Source organism: Stigmatopora argus, chromosome 21, assembly GCF_051989625.1.
Source record: "Stigmatopora argus isolate UIUO_Sarg chromosome 21, RoL_Sarg_1.0, whole genome shotgun sequence".
NCBI classification, from domain to species: Eukaryota; Metazoa; Chordata; class Actinopteri; order Syngnathiformes; family Syngnathidae; genus Stigmatopora; species Stigmatopora argus.
In genome coordinates, this window is record NC_135407.1 from 4,276,084 (window position 1) to 4,296,551 (window position 20,468).

The window sequence follows — 20,468 nt, forward strand, 5'->3', positions numbered from 1 at the left end:
TCCGTGTGCATATTAAATCGATGGGCAGTTTTCTAAACCAATCGCAAGAGGGAATGTAGTCGCGAGGTACTCAACATGGAGGTTGTCGCTCGTTTGAAAATGGGCTCTTTTTGATGACGTATACATATAATTAACGCTGAATTCAGCCGGTGATTTAAACGCCAAAACAACAGAGTCGACTTGTTTAAAGGTATAGAAAAATGAAAAACCGTAATGTATGCAGTGATAAAGAGTTGATAAAGGTATTCACGCGGTTCAACAGTACCTTAAATTGTTCAATTAGCCTCCCATGCGTGTTTATTTGAAATGTGGGAGGAAACCGTAATACCCGGAGAATACCCACATACCTGGGGTTAACATGTAACGTACAGTGCGGACTGAACTGGAATCAAACCCATGACCCCAGATTTATTGTTTTGCTAATAATGTCAACTAATAATCTGATAAATTGGAAAAAAAACATACCTGACTTATGTATATTTTCACAGAGGCAATGGAAATAGTACAACACAAAGAGGTGGCGATATTAAGGACGCCACCAAACATTCTTTGAGTCCGCAACAACAACCGAACATCTTACATGAGGTAAATAAGGACTACTGTTATTTCTTATTTTTCATTTTTATGTTCATTGATTCGTGTTCCGTCAGGTAAGTCATTTGAATGCCAGTGAATCATATTTTGAATTAATATTTTGACAAAGTAAGCATAAGATAATGCAATATGTAGGGACAAAAAGCAAAATGTTATTAATTGGTAGGTACAGCTGTAGAATTGACTTCATTAACAGTATTTGTTATGTGTACTTTGTTACCAGCCAAATGTTGACAGAAAACCACTTTATATTATTGCATAATCTGTTTATTTTAACTTGTGAATGTGTTTACATTTATTTCTTGCATGATACTTTGTTATGTAGCAGATGGCAAATGTTGTTTTTAACACAAACACTCGTGAGAAAACTCTCTTTGAAGTCAACAGTAAAATGTGTCTGACCAGTATAGCTCAATTTCCTTGGAATGGTTGCCCTGTCTCTGTTTAGCCACAAAACAAATTTTCTTCTTTGCATGAGTACAAGGCTGCTCTTGTCTGTGCGTGTGCTTATTTCTATGGCAACAAGGGGTGGAGAATTGGGAGTGAAAGGAAGGGGAACATTTGGGAGAGAGAGTTGAATGTTTGTAGGAACTTGTGACGTGGCTGAAGGTGCTTGGAATTTGGAGTGCACGTATACTATCGTTCTCGGTATTCAGACCTGAATATTTTCAAAGTACAAATACTATGTAGATGGTTTGAGGAAACAAAACAATAGCTTGTGTCATGTCCTCAACTTAAAAGTAAAGCACCACACCTTACCCTTTTTTGGCACTGATACACGATGTGAACCGCACCTGTCAAACATTCCAATACAAGAGGGCCTAATTCACTCAACAAACAATGACTTTCTATCATTTTAACATGGAATTTAAAAGCGAAAGAAGAGACAGTGGCTCGTAAATAAACTAACAACGAAACCTGATTCCAGAATAGCTATTTATGCGCCCCTTGTATCACATTTCCGGCTCAAACACAGCTCTTACCTAAATGATTGTTTATAAGAGTGGGCAGGGATTATGTTTCAGTGCTATTGACGCTCATAGACGTCCATTGATTCGCTGCCAGTCCCTCCCAGTTTAAACGGATTGGGCGTCTATCGCCGTCAGTGGCAGGAAATCAAGGTATGCTCATCCAAAAAGTGCTTATGAAGGTTGCGTCTATTTGCTGGGTAAGTTTCCCAAACATTGTTTTTTTTGTACAAAAATAAGGAATTAAGATAACACGAATTGTTTTTTCCTTTTGCAACGAGGTCATCTTGACTGGAATTTCTTGTAATTTTGAATCCACTTGAAAATTAATAATTTCAGATGTATAATTTGAGCATACAGACCAAAACTTGTCGCTCTGTAATATAAATATACTCAATCATGAACAACAAAAAGTAACAATTGGGATTCTTTATTTATTATCGTAGCTCACTGTTGCAATATAGTTTTGTAACCGCAGAGGGCAGTGTTTGACAGAATCACGATATTGTTGTGGAATAACAGTGCGTGAATGAAGCCTTGAAGACCAAACTTTTTGTTCTCTAATCTGTTTGGGATTAAGACCCGATACATAAATTCAGGGGATAGTGTGCATTTTGTCACAGCTCACACTTTAAACCTTGGTTTTTCAGGGAATTGGTCTTTTGCCTTTGCTCTTTTTACGATCTGAAGACATCGTTTCTGAGTCATGATATGATTCAGTCTGATTACATGCAGCCTCTTTCCCATTTAATCCATCAAAGTCTTGTTCTCACTCATTTTTCCTTGACACCACCCGCTTCCACACTCGCCACCCTTTCAACAGGCAATGGCGTGTTGTAATTCTTTCCAGATGTCCAAGTACGCTTTGTGTTCTCCACTTCTGCACTTTCAAAGACTCAAGCTCTTGTACTTCTTTCTCTCCAACATTTGCCTGAAGAGGTCATGCAAGGGGGGACTGGAGCTGAACGTAATGCAAAGAAATATGCTCCGCATCCCATGGTGCATTGCTGTGTTTTTGGAAAAGGGTCATCTTGAGGTTATTTTTTTTTATAATACACATTGTATTGCGTTTTGTATTGTGTATTGTGGCCAAAATGGAGGTTTGGAGCTTTCCTGTCCAGGTGTCCCTTCTGCAGTTCCTTTTTTAAAGGCATTTTTGTTCAATGGACGGTGATAGGTGCCCAATTCTTTTAAATCGGAATATAGGTCAGTGCTTTTGATAATGTTGGGGTCAGTCCACGCGCACCCACATATCTCCACGCGGTGACAGATAGGAAAGAATCTCTTCCACCTTCCCCCTCTAAGTGCATAAACACGTTCACTCACCCCCGCAACAACATACACACACACACACACACACACTGTTAGTCCAAGGCAAAGCTCTTAATGATACCAGCAGCTGTTGCTCTTGTAAACACACAATCCCGCCTCCCCTCGGCCTCTTTTTGCTTCCTCACCTCCATTCCCACAAGCGAGTCAAGAATGTCAAAGATACATGCAAGATTAGACTCACACGATGCCAAGTTGCAACTTAGGTCATTTGATTAGATACTTAAGTAACGACGGTGCCATTCATCTTTCTTTTGAGTCAGATTGATTGGTTTTCATGTTGCTCCCATATGGGTCAACTCTTAACTTGGGGTCAGGCCCATAGAAGGGAAAAGAAAGCTGATTTACAACAGGATACACATGTTTCTACTAAGACACCTTTGCTTCGGCTTTGTTACTTAGTGAGAGGCTAGTTAGTCCTTCACATTCCATTCATATAAACAATGCAGACAGTGTTTCTTAACTTTTGTCACACTGAGATTTGCATTTGAAATTTTCTAAAGTAATTTATTTTATGTCGCGTGGAGGGTTACAATCTATTGCAAGGCAAATTTAGCACTGTAGATGTAATACTACATTTATTAAGAAAATAAACAGTCAAAACAGTTGATTTTTCCCAAAAATGTTTAGTACAAATGTTTGAAATGTCCCCAAACATATCTTTGTTTTCAAAATAATTAGAGAACTGGTAAAGCAATTTAACGCCATCGAAAGCCCTTAAAATAAATCAACTCGTAGTAGACTTGGTTAATATTGGTAAATATCCAATTTCATCATCATGAAATTATTTTTCATTTTTAAATGGACTTTCTGCCCAAAATGTGGACGTTCAACTCCTAGACAGCAATTTCCAATTTTTGCTTGAGGGCTGCGAAAGTCACAGAAATTGACTTTTTACATTTGTGTGTGTGTGTTTTAAGACCAGCAGTTTGAAAAAGTTCCCTATGTTGTTGTAGTAGCATTACCTCAAGAGAGCAAAATTGACTCCTAAGTAGCCCCTATTCTGACATTTTACCTTTTGTTTCATAAGTGCACCTTACGATAAAAAGGACTAGAAGTTGCACACATGGTTCACATTTGCAGGCCACGGAATTCAGATGGCGGACACCAGAGGGAGATGTGCCAAATCTGATCTGTGGGCTTGAAAGGAGATTTAAATGCAGGATGTGTTGGAGTTGAGCCAACAAGAATGTTATGTTTTTTTCCCCATCAGTTGTCACATCTATAGATTGAAATCACTTAGCCATTAGCACACAAAAAGTAGTGTACTTTCTTCTAGAAAAAGATACTTCAAACTGAAGGACGCATGCACAGATGTTTTTTTTGGGGGGGTCACAGTTGAGGTTCGGTTGCTGAAATGGTTTCCAGAGTTTAGGATTGGATGCCTCTTGGGGAACAAATCCCCCTGCTGGGCCTTGTTCTCATGCTCTCGTCATTTGGAAGACATCACAGTGTGATGTGAGCTCTCTCTGAGTCAGGATCTGTATATTACAGAGACAAAAACAGGACCCTTTGGGAAGCCCCCCTCTTGCTAGGAGTCATTTCCTGTCTAGGCCATTTCTCTGTCTTATTCCCACGTCCCCGACGCTTTTTTCTGACTGTGGAACACACATGGAGTGAGAAGACATCGGACCCCCGTTGTCTGGTTTGTGTCACGGGGAAAAATGTTAGCTTTGGATTTTAGCGTTGCTCAGTAGAGGAAGTCTAGCAAAGGGCTCTTTGGAATTGAGGACATAACATGAACCATGTAGACAGGGATGCAAGTAGGAAGGAAGGACGGGAAACTGTTCTGGGACTTAACCTAGATTCAAAAATGAAGCTGGCACATTCATTTCCCGTGTAAAGTTGATCATTTGTAACTCTATGCCCCACCTTCTGTAAATGAACCAGCATAAATTTAATGAAAACTAATCACTCCTGTTGACCTTCAGGAATTGATCATGGTTTTCTTTGAATTCATTTGGAATTTAGTTTTACATACAAAAAAAGATATATTAGAGATGTTGACAATATCCCCACATTCAAAGTGTCTCCAAACGAAAATGTCTTTCAGTGTAGAGCAGGGGTGTCAAACTCGGGTTGGTTCGCGGGCCGCTTTAACGTCAACTTGATTTCACGTGGGCTAGACCATTTTAGATATATAATTTAGATATTTTTTTAAATAAATGGGTTAAAAGAACTGGATTAAAAGCCCGGAATATTCAGTTTTTTATAGATCTAAAACAATGTTTATTTTAGCTTTTTTTATATTTTTACATTTCACAAAATGATTTTTGAACTAAAAACACAGAAAAAAATGATTAAAAAATTACAATTATTGATTTAAAAGGTGGAAATTCAGGAAATTTAATATTACATTTCTACTCTTCATTTTAATTTGATCCTAAAACAGAAAGTCGGCACTCATGATTTACTTTCCCGGGCCACACAAAATGATGCGGCGGGCCAGATTTGGCCCCCGGGCCGCCACTTTGACACATGTGGTGTAGAGTAATGAATCGTTGTGTATACAACATATGAGTATAACTATTTATATAAGTATATAGTACAACTATATCCAAATATTTGATAAATATTTGAGTACATTTGAAATAAACGACCATTTGCAACATTAGGCATTCTTTGAAGTTCCAGATACTTGAAGAGCGTGGGAGTTTTGTCCACTCCGGCCATTCAACCGTACCTCAGTGTCGCGGTTGGCTGCGCACGGGCACGCGCAAAAAACTCGGTCAATGTCTCTCCCCTCTCGCTTACACGCTCCACCCTGCAAACTTCACCCGCTCACTTGTCACGCTCGCAAAGGAGGGACTAAATTGCACGAGTGTGTGTAATTCACAGCATATGGCCACTGGAGGGGATGGAGCTTTACTGGGGATGTGAACCTTTACGCAGACTGATGGAGCCTCCCCCCGGATTCCTGCCCTAGGCTTATTGTCACTTCAAAGCCAGCAACAAGTGGAACATGCTACTCCGGTGCGCCCCATAAGGAGAACGCGAATGCCGCACCGGTGCCACCGGCGCCGCGGAGATGGATACTGTCTATTTCCTGGCGGCGATGGGCTGGGTTCTGCTGTCTCTCCGAGGTTTTGCCTCCACGGGAGTCTGTCCCAATCGCTGCGATTGTCAGCAACCGCAGCGTCTCTCGTGCGCCAACCGCGGTTTGCGCGAGGTGCCCCGGCACGCCGGCGACGAGGAGAAGGTGCTGGTCTTGAGCCTCGGGGGCAACTTTATCGGGAACATCTCTGCGATTGACCTGGGAAGGTACGCTGGCTTAGTGAGGTTGGATTTGCAGTTTAATCAAATCCAGAGCATCCATCCTAAGGCTTTTGAGAAACTGTCCAATTTGGAGGAGCTCTACTTGGGACATAATCATTTATTGGATATTCAGCTCGGGACTCTGCAACCCTTGAAGAAATTGACAGTGCTTTGTGGAAACAATAATGACGTCAGTGAGATATCACCAGGGATTTTTGCTAGTTTAGATCATCTCGTTAAATTGCGGCTAGATGGGAATCAAATTCAAAGTTTGCCGGATTCCGTATTTCAAGGCTTGGACAATTTGCGTTATCTTCATCTGGAGTCGAACCAGATTCGCCACATTCGCAGAAATGCCTTTTCCAAACTCGCCAATCTGCGGTTTCTCAACCTGGCCGGCAATAATCAGTCGGTCCTGCGGGGCGCCCTTGCGTTTTCCCATCTCTCCGCCTTGACGACTTTGCTAATTTCAGAAAATGAAATCCAGCATGTCGGCAATAAAGTTTTCCATCATCTGAAAAGACTGTCTAAATTATCTCTCAGTAACAATCAGATTTCTCATCTGCACATCGGGGCTCTGCTGGGACTGTCAAATCTCAAAGAGTTCCTGATTGATGGGAATGAACTGGAGAGCATCCCAGCTGGGCTTCTGGATCCTTTGGAGCTCGTGGAGCATTTGGATTTCAGCCGCAACCGCATCTCTGCTGTCGACTCCTTAGCATTTCATCACCTTAAAGATCTCAGGGTTCTGAAGTTAAACCAAAACCTGCTCACCAGCCTCTCCGGTGACATTTTCAACTTGAATCAGGTTCTTGACCAAGTAGATCTCCATGGCAACAACTGGATTTGCGATTGTCGTCTGGACGAACTGAAAAGATGGATGTCCGCCGCCCGTTCTCGGGGAAAACTTTCCGAAGTGTTTGTTCAGTGCCATCGCCCGGCAACGCTGAGGGGGAACTCCTTGGAACATGTTAACCGTTCCCAGTTACAGTCCGCTGGCAACTGGAGCCAATTGTGCGGGAGCCACATCGCACCCGAGGAGAGCCAGGGGGGGAAAACTCGGATCCAGATCAAGGGAGAAGTCTGGCAGGGAGAAAGAGAAAGAGAGGATCCATTGCAACAAAAGCAGGAGGAGACGACGCTGAGAACTGAGGGGAAGGAAGAAGTGGGGATACAAGGGGACCAAGGGGGGACCGAGGTGCCAGAAACCGAGGTTCATTCATTCAAAAAAGACTCCCTTGGGTCCAATTTCCCAACAGACAGACTTAGAAAACGTGCCAAAGTCGCGGGGAAATTTTCCAGAACACCATTGGTGAAGGACCTTCTCACCCCAAGCCAGATTGCTCCCACTTCTACCATCCCACCAGGAGTCCTAAGGACGTCGCAGAAAAAGCTCCCCAATACCTTGGCCGATCCGTGCGGATTCAACCGCCATTTCATTGCCAACGTGTCAGTCGACCGGATCACCAGCAACACCGTGACAGTCCACTGGGTGACACCGGGGGTCAGTCCCTTCCTGGACCAAGTGCACTACCGGATTCTGTTCGACCGGTTCGGGACACCCGACCGTTTCCCGCGCTACGTCTACACCCCTGGCTCCGCCAGGTCGGTGACCCTCCGCGAGCTCCTCCCGGACGTCACCTACATGGTGTGCGTGGAGGGAGTGGTCGCCGGTTCCGTGTGTCAAGTGGCGCCTCGCGACCACTGCTCCGGTCTGGTCACCCTTGCCGAGGACTCCGCCTCCACTTCCGACCTTCAGTTGGTGACGGTGCTGACGCTGGCGGGAAACGCCGCCTTGGTCGTGATCGTGGGTTCGGTCTGGCTGGGGCGCCGCATCAGGAAAAAGTTGCAGAGAAGGAAGTCAGCAGTCCACGTGCGGCACATGTACTCCACCAGGAGGCCGTTCCGCGCCAACGTGGCCAACACGTCTGCGTCCAACGACTTCACGACCTTTCAAAGTAGTCACCCGGCTCGATTTGGATCGCCCAAACTGGGAGACCTCATTGAGTTCTCTGGCGATCGATTTCAGGACAACGGTTCCTCTCGAAGAGAACTCGATATGCCCAGATTTTCGGACTAGTTTGCAACAGAATGGGACTTTCCATTCTTTTTCCGTGGGCTTCAAACTCATTGGGAAATTTATATATAGGATATATTTTAGGGTAATTTTTGCTCTCTATGTCCACCTCACATCCCTTTTTTTGGAACCATGTGTTAATGTGATGATTCCATAAGTATTGTTTTTTTCCTGATTGTGTTGCCTCTGTTTTTTGGTATAGATCAATATTATCCTGATTAAATCACACGATTTATCAGGACTACTTTCTACTTTTCGGAACTCCATCGTTGAATCACAGATTTTAGTTTGCTCCCAGATGAGGCATTTTAAGCAACTTAATGGAATGAGTTATCTTCAGTATCGTAAAGCATATTTTTTCTTTTGCCAATAAAGCAACAATTGTTTAGCCTAGTCATCAAGGTCTGTGTAATCCCAGAGGAAGACACTAACCTCTGACGCTCACATCCTTTTTTTGCCTTTTATTTCCTCCCACCTGCAGGTGCTTTGACATGTGCTATTGTTTTGAACGCAAGTGCGATTGTAGGAATGAGAGATCACTGATTTCAACCATGGTGCTACTTTTGACTTTTACAGACTTTTTTTCAATTTGTACAGGTTTTTTATACAACTTTTCATACTTTTCATTCATTTTTTAAAGTGTAGTGTATGGATAGTTTTATTTTGAAGCGTTAATAAAGCCTGATTTGTTATGCACAATCCACATTGTTTTGATTTTTGGGTTACGTTACTTCTTATTTTTTGTTATCAGTGAATAATTGCAGTCTAAGGATATTAATTATCATAACACCTGGAGTATGTATACATTGACCACTTATAAAAAAAAAGGCAACCGTATAAAAGCTGTCACCAGACGGCGCTATAGACTTCTCTAGAATAAAAAAATCAATCATTACTAAAACGTTTAGCAAAATTGAGATTTGTTTTAATTGGGAATAAAGATGTACAGTCAACATCTTTGCAGTACAAAAACAAGAAACCCAAGTGCAAATTAAATTATGCTATCACAAAGAAGCGCAACTTTAGAGAAAGTTATTTTTCAAAAAGTGCCTGGAAGGAAATATTGCATCATTTAATGGCTTTCCAACCTTAATATATATTGAGGATATATTTGTTATGCAATGACACTTGTATCTAAAAAGGTGTTCTTTCTATTATTGTACAAAAATATAGTCACATCCTTTTTTTTCTTTTCCAAAAGCTGTCCTTGCTTTGAGGACAAGGCAAAAGGTGCACATTTTGCATATGCTCAGTTAAAAATAGGAGCTTAAAGTAGGTATTTATAATTCAAAATTAGTGCAAGAAACAGGAGCAAGGCCAAATGAAATGAGCGTCCCTAGTTAGCGGCTAACAATCTCGATGGTGCAGCCATTTAAAAAAAAAAGCTTTGATAGACTTTTGTGAAATGAACATTTCACCACGTTAACACTGAAAATACAGTCCAGTCCCATCTCTAATGTCCGGGCTTGGGGTCGCCCGACCTCAGCGAGGACGTGGTGATGCTGTTGTGCTGGATGGCCTGCCGATGACACCCGGAGTCTACAGGGGAGGGGCTTCCACCCGGGCTCGCCCCTGCAGCTGGACACAGAGACAGCTGTCAATCAAAGTCACTCGAGCCTTCGCTGGTGGTCCTGCATACTCGTGTCCGTACTCCTGCGCAATAATTCAAATTATGGTGGTTGAAGATGTGGAAACAGTTTGGAAATCTGACTAGAATTGCTCAAGTTTAGTTGCTGTTGATTGGACTTTGGAGGGGTTTCCATGTCTGAGCATTTTAAAACTAGTTTTATGGTTGCAAAATGATATAATTCAGCTATATCCACTAAATGAGACAGCAATCCTGAAACAAAATCCTGTGATTATTTTTCTTGGTCTGACAGAGTAAAAATCTACAATAACATAAAGTCTACACACACCCAGGTTTTTTTTAGATTAAAATGTAATCTTATCTAAAAAGACTGTTATTGTAGATTTTTACTCCAAGGTCATGTGAGGTAGTGTTTCCAAATTTCCAATGAAATTCATTGTTGAAATGTCAATAATGTATTATTTTGTGTACATTGGTACACATATTTTTGACTCACTGTTGTACCCTTGTGTTTCCCTCTGTCGGGCCGTGACAGGACAGTCCTTATGTGTGAGCAGAATTTGCTTCAGTTGACCAACCTCCGACCTCAATGATGTCACCTCGTTCTAGGTAGGAGTCAAACACAACTTTATTTATATTCAAACCATGTACATAAGTGTGATTCGCCGATAGAAAACGATAAACGCCACCTGGAGTTGGAGGTTGGTATGCGTGAGCTCCTCCGCTTTCTTCTCCAGCGACGAAACCCACACTTTTCTCTTCTGTCTACAGCGGGTGGCGGCCGCCCGGTTGCGCTCCAGGAACTTTTGCCGCCGTTCGTCGGGGTCCTGCTCGGCCGTCCTCCTCCGCCGGCCGCAGTGGCCGCTCGCCTGCAGCACGTGCTGGGAATGCGGCGAGTGACAGGCCCGCATTTCCGGCGACATCTGTCAACGTGAACAGCGTCTTTGCAACCAGGATGTCAAGATGCCAGCCCGGGGGCGAAGAGAAGACACGTCATACCTGTGCAGGTACGGTCAATGGGGGTGCAGGAGGGGAACTTCGGGGGATGTGAGCGGGGGGCGATGGGTGGGTCGGCGTGTTCCTGGACGGGTGAGGGTGGCCGCCCAGAGGCGGAGGATGGGTGGGATGACATCGCTGTTGGTAGCCGAGGGGGCGAGCGGTGAGCTGAGGGTGAGGATGAGGAGGATGATGATGATGATGATGATGGGGGTGTTGGAGGGGAGGAGCCTGGTGGCGCTGTGACATGATCTCCAGCATTGAACTTGGAGGATTGTTCACATGGGGCATGACTGGGTGCTGGTGTTGATAGTGTTGGCCCATCATTTGCTTGGACCTCTAAATGGAAGCACACCACTTCATTTAGAAATGACTATTTTAACATTCTACTAATTATTTTGGTGATTAGTCGATTAGTAGGCTCAATATATCGTGTTATTTTGCTCTGGGTTGAACATTCCTGTAAATGTGCATTGAGAATGAATGCCACGTGACTGTTTGAATGTTTGTCTTTTGTTTCTGTTAAATGTAAAAACTGCCGCCCAAAAATGCAGCTTAGACTCCAGTGTGACTTAAATATTTTTTTCCCTTTTCCGTGTGCATTCTTTGGCGAGTGCAACTTAAACTCAGGTGCGACTTAGTCTGAAAAATACAGTTGTCGGAATCCATCGGAGAAAGGAATGCATTTCCCCTTTAGTTCCATGATATATTGAACTCATTAGCTAGCATTGACTTAACCTGTCAAATTGAATGAATTGCCCATCCTTCGCTGCCAGCCTCTCCCAGCCCAAATGGATTAGACGTCAATCACCATCAATAGCACTGAAACACGATCAATCGCTGCCAATGCTCCTCTCGTTTCATTATTTTTTTTGTCCCCCGTACTTGACAAAGGAGAAAATGAGTACAAGAGCTCCCGGGAGCAGGAGGGGGGGGTGCAGGGGGGCGGGATCATGTTTGCGGCATGACATCACCCCCCACCCCTCCATGGCAATATCGCTATCTGCTCCAAGTTACACAATATTTCTTTAAGAGAGGCGAGCTGACTTTTTCTCCCTTACTCTTCCACTTCAAGCATCCAGAGACGAGGGTGGGAGGGGGGATTGGGGGGCACACGTAACGCCCGCCAAGAATGAGCTCATTCGGCCGTCTGTGCCAGCTGTAGCAGACGCACACATACGCACCCAAGGAACAGGATGGGGCACGAGGATTTCAGCTCTGTTTACTACATAGAAACACTCTGACATTGGGCTTTAGGATTACATCATAGATCTCCTTGGCCTGGATGACACATGCCAGTGATATTTTTGACCGAGGGCATCAGTCAATGGAGAGAGAAGTGCACATGAAGCACATTCTCGCATTGTCTGCCATCGACGGGGAGAGACGTCAAATCCATTTGAGTTGGGAGTGCTCGCTGTGACTTACTAGCCAGTTAAAAATCACTAAGGGCAATGTTTATGGTCTGGTGAACTTTTTGGTCGTGATTCCAAAAGGCATTTTAAGGGCAAAATTATTCGAAAAAGAATACGATTTTTGCCAGTGGACGAATCCTTCCTTAAAACAGTTTATTTCAGTTTAAAAGAATTAGACCTCTATTGATATCAATGGCAGCCAATGAGTTAACATGCAAATATTATTAGTTATTTACATCTCGTTTTTCATTAATGAGTGCCGTACGTTTATTAATTTTGAAACCGTGGTGAGACAAATGCATTCTTCAAAAAGAAGTCAATATTTCCATACTCCAACAACGCTACAAAAAATAGTCCCGGTGACGTCGTCGACTGTCCTTGACTTTTCAAAATTAGCATGTGTTATGAATTCCGCGAGCATTCATCGCACTAATGTCCAATTTCATTTTCGAACTTGTAACGTCAAACGTAAAAATCAATGGGCTTTCTTTTTTTACGAGACAGACAGCTTGCAACATACCTAAAAGAGAATGGCGAGAGAAGGCGTAATGATTTGGATTGTATACTTATTTTGCTCCTCCAGCGCTAGGTTTTTATAGGACCTGATGTTCTTAACAGAGGGGGAGGGAGTGATCTGCATACACAGGATGAAAATATTTCCTTTATAGCTGACTGTTCAGTACCTGAGGCGAAGAACAGGACGGGTTGTTTATGGGGCCTGCTATACCCATTATACAGGACATCTGCTTCTCCATCTGAAGAAGAAATAAAGGACATGAGAATAAACGTTTCTCCCCCCAAGGTCACATCCATCTTTTTGCCACTTTTGTGGAATTCATCTTCTGGAGTGGCTTTTTGAGCGCAAGGGCATCTCGACTACTTTGCGCCAACGCGGCGGCGTCTAATTCATTCGGATGGGGTATGCAACCCAATGCGGGTCGGAACCCGTGGCCCGTACTTACGGACATGTGCTGAGCAGATGCCCCTTGCATGGCGGGATCGGGCAGGGTGCCAGGCAGCGAGGCTGGTAGCGGTTGACGCTGTCTGTTGCGTATTTGGAGGAGGGAGGAGGGGGGTCCGGGAACGGGCCTGTCGTCGACCAGAGGGGGATAAACTTAGCGACTTAGAGACAGAGGTGGAAATTGATAAGTATATCCCGTGTGCGGTCGATTGGTCGCCGGTCTTTTGGTCGCCGTCTTTTGGTCGCCGGTCTTTTGGTCGCTGTCTTTTGGTCGCCCCCGACCGCGACAACGGGCGACCAAAAGACCGGCGATAAAACATAAAACAACACGGTCTACGCATCTATAAAAGCCAACAATGGCCCTGAGCAGTTTCACTGAACTTTTCTTTAGCCTAATAATTAATAGGGCACTAAGTATGACTAAATAATAATTCGCATTTTGTATTTAGGGAATTTGAGCAACGATTTAAATGGTAATTATCATTAACCTTCCGGGCGACCAAAAGACCGGCGACCAAACGACCGAGTACTGTATATTCAGGTTAGGTGCAGCTAAATTGTAATCGAGACCGATACGTAAATGTCTAACATACGCGTGCGAGTTGCGCTGGGCGGTTTGAGAACGAGCGAAGTCACGGATTCGAAGGGAAAAGATGGCTAAGGAGGAAAAGGAGACGGCGAGGAATCGCAGCGGGGGAAGGTTCCGCGCTCTGACCCGGCGGTTCTGAGCGACGGCCAACGCCACGGCCTGGATCGGGCTGAAGTCATCGCCGATGATGTCATGGCTGAATCCGAGGCATGTGGAGCGTTTAGCTTTACGGCAAAGTGGGGACGAGCCAAGAGCGCCGTTACTCGACGGAACCGAGAGCAGTTCTACGGGGCCTTGGGGCGTGAGGCCAGGGGGGCCCGGTTGCTACGGAAACTGAAGGTAAACATCGGGGGAAACATTCAGATCACGGGCGCTCGCACTTTTTTTGCTCCAGGATCTACTTTTCAAGGAGTTATGAACCTTCCATGCAAATCCTTTTCACGTGGACATGTTAACTCCAGAGTAATAGTGAATAATGTCATTTGTATAAGAGCTGCCTTGCAAATTTAAGAAAGAATTAGTCAAATTATTGATGGTATCCCTACTTTAAACATTTTTCTACCATGTGTTACAAGTGTTTTGTCTTTGGTTACAGATTTTCCCATCCTGGGACTATTAGGGGATTAGCTAATCCAGTTTTTTCAGTCGCAATAATAATCCGGGGGACGCAGCGGAAGCTTTTTACGCACTGTCCGGATGTCTGTAATCATTACAAATGTGTAGGAGTGTAATGTTTGGTAATAAGTAGCTCGTCTCTTTCCTTTTCCTATTTTTGTTCTCACATCTGAGAGAATGGATGAAGATGGTTATTAACCAATTGGGCGTGTACACCAATTACGCTTACCCCGAGTGGGTGAGTGCGGATGAGGCCCGGCTGTCGGCGGATCCAGACTGGGTGGAGGAAATGGATCGCCGGCTTGCCAGGCTGCAACTGGGGGGTGGCTGGGGCTGGGGGGGCAGATGGTGCAGCGGCGGGTGATGGACTTGGCCCTTGACTTGGTGCTGATTCATACAAGAAGGCCCATTACGGGAAACCGCCTGCGTGGAGAGACGGGGGAGCAGCTGGATGCGTTTTCTAGGCTCTTTTGATAGTTATTTTAACCACGGGTGGGCAAAAAAAGTCTCCTTTAATCCCATTTCACTTCCATCGATGACGATAGATTGGGAGTCATTCAAAGGGACCGGACCCAAATAGCACCCAATGCGTTGCCTATTCGGTCGGACCTGTTTGCTCTCCTCTTTTTCTTTTTCTTGTTCTTGGAGAAACTCCTCCTCGATCTCCTGGAACAGACCAACTTCTTCACAATTCTGCAGGAAGCGGGTGGGTGTCGGGGTCTCGTCTAGGGTCAAAAAAAAAAAACAAAAAAAAGGATTTGTATACTTCACCCATCATTCCATGTATTTCGCTTTTTGCCACTTTTAGGACCTCTGTGTCTAACGGAAGCAATGCCATTCAAGACAAGGTGGAAGGTCTCTTTCTTTCATGAGTGATACTTGAAAGGGACGGAAACCCACAGATGCGCATTTACAGGCCCTCCGGACAGCTTTTAAATCACGCTGATGTACAGTACGTGTCCAGAGAGACAGCTGTTGCTATAGTTACAGCGTTGTCGCATTACCATTAGTCTAACCAACGGGATGACAATAATGACACGTTCTGCTTTCTTCTGTGATTTATCACCTCAGTGGGACTGACGCCTTAACCCACTAGTGTTTTTAATTTAAGTGTTTTTTTACAGCTGTGACATCATTGTTTTTCTCTAATCTGATGGAGGATCAGTTGGAAAAAAAAAGGCAATACTTAGCGGATTTTTTTATACGTTCTTATGTTGTATGAAAGGCACCGTTTGAGGTTGTCTCACCGGTAAAAGTCGTTTTGGAAGACAAGAACCTGAGGGTCATCTGGTGTTTTTGTCGATGCATGATGAGATGCTCCTCAAACTGGAAGCTCTGTGGGAGGAATTTTATATCAGTGGATGCCATTTCGCAGAATGGGAAGAAAAAGGCGAATTTAAAAGAAAAGCAGACCTGAGAGCAGCCGGGGGCCTCGCACCCAAATGGCTTAACCTGTTTGTCATTCATGTCATATGCAGCCCTACACAAAGAGAGAATGGGGGCAGCGTGTTTAGCGGCAGGGTAATCACACTGTATGCAAGGGACTCTATCTTACTCATCTTGCAGTTACAGTGAGGTGATGTCATGCAGGAAGCATCCTCTGTTCTATATTTCCAAGAGACAAATCTCTTAACCGCAGATTGTGTGTTACGCTTCCTATTATCGTGGCCCGACTAGAAGAAGTGAAGTGTTGGGAGATAGATGCAGAAACATTATCTGGACCTAAGTGATCTCTTGTGTGTAAGATAAGGTTGTTTGGGGCTACCACCGCGTTATCAAATTACCCGCCACCTTTTTTTGATAGTGGACTAAAAATTTTGAGACGTTCATCCTCTATAAATATGTGTCTGGGAATGTGAATATTTCCTTTCATGTCTTTTGTAATGCATTTTGTTTTGTTTTGAGATGCATGTGGTGCAAATTAATAAGAAAATGAGAAGCAAAACGATTTAATCAGTGTAATATAAAAGTAAATTACATGATATTAAAAAAGGCAATCAGTTGACTCATCACAAAAATAGTCTGTGACGAATTTAGTATCAAATTAGAAATTTGTTTCATTTTAAATGCAATGGATGTCCAATCTATACATTAGCAAATAGAACTTTAGCATCAGTGGATGATAATGTAATGGGATAAAAAGGACACATGCTTGTCGTGCCTCACATGAAATCAAGTCATCGTAGTATATAAATATAAATGCAAAAAGGCGCATGCTTGACCCCCCCCCCCCCCCCCCCTCCCCTCCCCTCCTTCCACTCAGCTATTAAGCCGCTGATGTGATTATGACTTTGGAGGTGTCAGTGCTGCCGGAGCAGCATTTTCCACTGGGGGCCGCGCTCCGTGTCGCCAAAGGTACCGTTTGCTTTAGTCCGGCGTTGGACTTAAGGGGTGATTGAGCTCGCGGAATGGAAAGGAAAGGGCAGGGGTGTAAAGAGGGAGAGAAGGGGAGGAGGGGGAGGAAGAGGAGGAGGAGGGGGTTGCAATGAATGGAAGGGAGGGCTCTACCGGCCCATGTCTGACAGGTTTGAACCTGCTTCAACCCCCATTTTCCAACTCCTGGTGAGTAGAGGTGACTTCATAGGTGTACACGTGCATGAGCAAGTGTATGCTTGTGTGAAAAAGGAAAAAAATAGATAGATAGCAAGAGGGGGGTTGTAAGAGATAGATAGATTATTGTTTGTTTGTAAATAAAGGGACTCGGCACATTTCGAGTAAAACCTTCTGTCAGACATCAACGCAGGGTGACGTCACCTTTTAAATACTTCAATCCAACAGAATACAAGTTAACGCATTATCTTGGGGATAACAATTGATATTGGTATGACTGGTAAAAATTATAATGTAGTTGTTTCATGTACTCAATTATCATCAGCAAAGTTTCAGTGATCGAGGTAAACATTACTCCAGCAAATATCATTTTCCATCCGTACAATATGACATATTAACGTATTACATGTATTAAAACATTTTTATAGGTAATGCTAACAAAGAACTATACGGACCATGTTTAGTGCGTTATATATTGACCATAAATAGGTTTGCGTATAATATCTTATATGATATCAAGCAAAAGCAGGCTAATAATCTTAATATTTTTATGAAAATAAGTAGTCATATGGACAAGGAGCAGAAATAATGGAAACCCCACATTAATAAGCATGATAATAATGATAATGTTATTTACTAACTTCCTGTTGTTGCCGGATGTCAACATCGTCTTTGGAGTTCATTCAAAACAAAACAGAAAACAAAAGCAGGCGCTCGTTTCTCTTGAGCATCAAATCCTCTTCGAGTTACGACGCGGTTGTCAGTAGTTGTATTTCCCAAAATCAGCTTCCGTAAGTCAGATAAAAAAATTAAAATAAATAAAAACAAGCCCCTCGCGGCTCCGTTCTGTCACACGCGACCGACCACAGGTCGACCACCGACCGGCGCTTAGACGCTCCTGTGGGACAGCCGAACTTCTCGCCCCCGATCGAAGAAAAAAAAACAGCTGACGGCAAGTTCGCAGGACTCCTTGGTAGTTTTATGAATGGGGAGCAGACGGCAGCTAAACTTACCTTCAAGTGAAGAGGGACAAGCGGCGCGAGGAACCACGTTGGACTGGTGCGAGATGACAATACATTCTATTTACAGACGCATTACATCATTCGTGTGACGTCACGTGGGATTCCTGAACTTCTAAATCATTGCGGTCCCGCACCGAGTGGGGGTGGGCGGGGCTTAGCTTCACACCAAGTCGCTTCTCCGCCGGAGCTCGGACCGGACTGACTGCTGGTGTCGAGACCGCCGGAGGCTTCTTATTTTCGGGGTGGCGTGACGGGACGTCCCGTAAGGGTTGGTCGGGATTCGGTCCATGACAATGATTCGAAACAGTCACTAGTGGAAAGTGAGAGTATGATATTCAAGTAAAATAGCTCATTTGGGGTTAAAACACATTTAAAATATGTTTTCTTTTGTTAGTTTAAAAAAAAACTCCATTCATTCTCTGTCCTGCAAAATTTTGCATATGGTAGTAATATGATCTTGTGTTTAAAAATAATATTACAAATGTGATTTACAGTAGTATTAAAAAAATCTATTACATATCCTTTCAAACCAGTGGAATGTACCACCTAAAAAAATACTTGGCTTTCCAAGTACCACCACAATGATCAATAATAAAATACAGTACAAAGGAAAAACTGCATTCTTGCAAAGTACACTATATTTGAATTGTAAGCCGCTGTAAAATTACCACCTGTGTGGTTGAATTGTGAGGGGGGTAGTTAACTCATTAGCTGCCATTGACAGGGCTACACATCCAATAGACTAGTTGCATCGCTGAATTTTATACCTTTAGTTTTTTGTACCTTCAGTAACTATTACACTAATAGTTTGCAAACATGTTGAAAATCGGCAAGAGTGCAAATGGAACGTGTCCATTCACATGTCCAGTGACAGTAACGTCTGCCATGTTTGGTCAGGCTTTCCTGCACCCGAGCCAAGGCTGGGGGAGTGGAATTTTGTTGTGGGACGTGCAAGAGATGGGGGCCCAGCCCTACTGACTCATCACCCGCCAATGAAGCGGAGCATGCAAATGAGCACGGCTGCGGCAACAAGCCCAAACAGGAAGTTGTGATGATGTCATTTTGTGTGCACGGGCCATTCTCCCCATGTGGACGTGAATCAGAGTTCTGTTTCGAGCCAAGATAAGGGATGTTTTATTGCAAGGGTGCGTGCCAGTGCAAAGTAGCACTTAACGGGGGGGAGGCGGGCGGTCACACTCCAGGCCCGTCACGACAACCAGGACGCCTCTTCTTGGTTCTGTGGGGTAGACAATACCTCTTGGATTGCATCCAACTCCATCACTCTATTCCCCTAAAACAGTCCTTAGCAATTTTTCTCTCAAAAACCCATGACACGTGGCGCCTAGCGGATTTTCGCATTAATTTACTACACCATCTTCCACCATATTGTTTATGGACCGTGGAGGTGAGCGAGTGTGTGCTTCCAGCATGTCACGGGTGAGTTTGCCGAGGTCAGTGGCCAGTATTTTATGGCGCTGTTATAATGGTCAATTAACAGGCCAGCCGGCCCAGATCAGCCAACCTCGCTGATTTAAGAACATTCTCCACTCTCTGGGAGCCACACTGTAGTGAAGCATTATAAAGTGACATTAATCAGTAAGCTTTATAGATGGAGATGTGTTGTTAGTTGCGGATGCAACTTCTGTTTTATTGTTGAGGCATATCAACAAAATCCAAATTATGTCTGTCAAACTAGTGGTCCTCCCATGGCATGAATACATACATAGTATAATCATTTACTGCCATTGGCATCGATGGATGTCTGAGAATTGAATTAATGAATGGATGCCAAAGGCTTCCTGCCTGAGGATTGGACACCTATCACTGTCAATGGCAGCCAGTGAGGAAATTATCGTGCCACTTCACAGATCTGTGACTTCTCTATTCATTCATCTTCTGTACCGCAGATTGGTTGCACGAGGAGACAAACGACCATTCACATCTAGGGGTGTGGGAGGAAACCAAAGTACCCTGATAAAACCCACGCAGGCACAGGGTGAGCAAGCAAACACGACTTAAGAACGTCGGAACGCACCGGGGATGGAACCCTCGATCCCATCACTGTGAGGTGAGTGTGCTAACCACTTCTCACCGTCCCATCTAACTAATGATAACTCCAAAAAGAACTACGTGCATCGAGTTTCCCATCCCTTGACACACAACTGAATGAAAAAGTACTTTAAGGGTGTTTTGTAGGATGATATTTCAAGTTCTTCTAAAGTGCAGTTGTCAGGTACGACATTGATGTGGGCCTGATGTAATGTAAAAAAAAATACATATATTTGAATTCCCCAGTTCAAATTTTGCACTGCCATGTTGACATTGTATCTAAATAGACCCTTGGAGACAACATATGTTGGATTCAGTATGGACATTTACATATAAAACGTTGCTTCATCGATAATTGTTGTCAAATAGACGCAAATGAGCAGTCCGGTGCCAATTTGAATATGAATGATGGTGTGTTTTCACAGGTTCACACTTGCAAACAGGTAAGCGGGTCATGACG

General features: G+C 43.8%; 2 protein-coding genes and 1 long non-coding RNA gene across 7 annotated transcripts; 2 read left to right on the top strand and 1 right to left on the bottom strand.

Moving 5' to 3' along the window:
- Positions 1-71: 71 nt before the first annotated feature.
- Positions 72-20,010, top strand: LOC144067096 (uncharacterized). 2 transcript variants are annotated; one of them, XR_013297834.1, is made up of 5 exons: positions 72-190; positions 489-585; positions 10,347-10,420; positions 10,583-10,818; positions 19,867-20,010. It is a non-coding gene; the product is annotated as an uncharacterized LOC144067096 (long non-coding RNA). The 2 variants fall into 2 exon arrangements; XR_013297835.1 differs by lacking the exon at positions 19,867-20,010 and adding an exon at positions 15,196-16,247.
- On the top strand, positions 5,920-8,332 carry tril (TLR4 interactor with leucine-rich repeats). Its single transcript, XM_077590879.1, has one exon. It carries the CDS (start codon positions 5,920-5,922, stop codon positions 8,224-8,226), a length of 2,307 nt encoding a protein of 768 aa, XP_077447005.1. The 3' UTR covers positions 8,227-8,332.
- Positions 9,165-18,031, bottom strand: LOC144067094 (cyclic AMP-responsive element-binding protein 5-like). 4 transcript variants are annotated; one of them, XM_077590591.1, is made up of 11 exons: positions 17,951-18,031; positions 15,801-15,867; positions 15,635-15,722; positions 14,997-15,112; positions 14,617-14,810; positions 13,185-13,311; positions 12,906-12,977; positions 10,811-11,146; positions 10,501-10,734; positions 10,308-10,416; positions 9,165-9,801 (listed from the first exon to the last, which is right to left on the bottom strand). In XM_077590591.1, exons 2-11 carry the CDS (start codon positions 15,852-15,854, stop codon positions 9,677-9,679), a joined length of 1,455 nt encoding a protein of 484 aa, XP_077446717.1. In that variant the 5' UTR covers positions 15,855-15,867; positions 17,951-18,031; the 3' UTR covers positions 9,165-9,676. The 4 variants fall into 4 exon arrangements, with proteins under 4 accessions (XP_077446717.1, XP_077446716.1, XP_077446718.1 ...); XM_077590590.1 differs by lacking the exon at positions 17,951-18,031 and adding an exon at positions 17,579-17,940; XM_077590592.1 differs by lacking the exon at positions 17,951-18,031 and adding an exon at positions 17,579-17,940 and having other exon boundaries at positions 9,165-9,876.
- Positions 20,011-20,468: the final 458 nt, after the last annotated feature.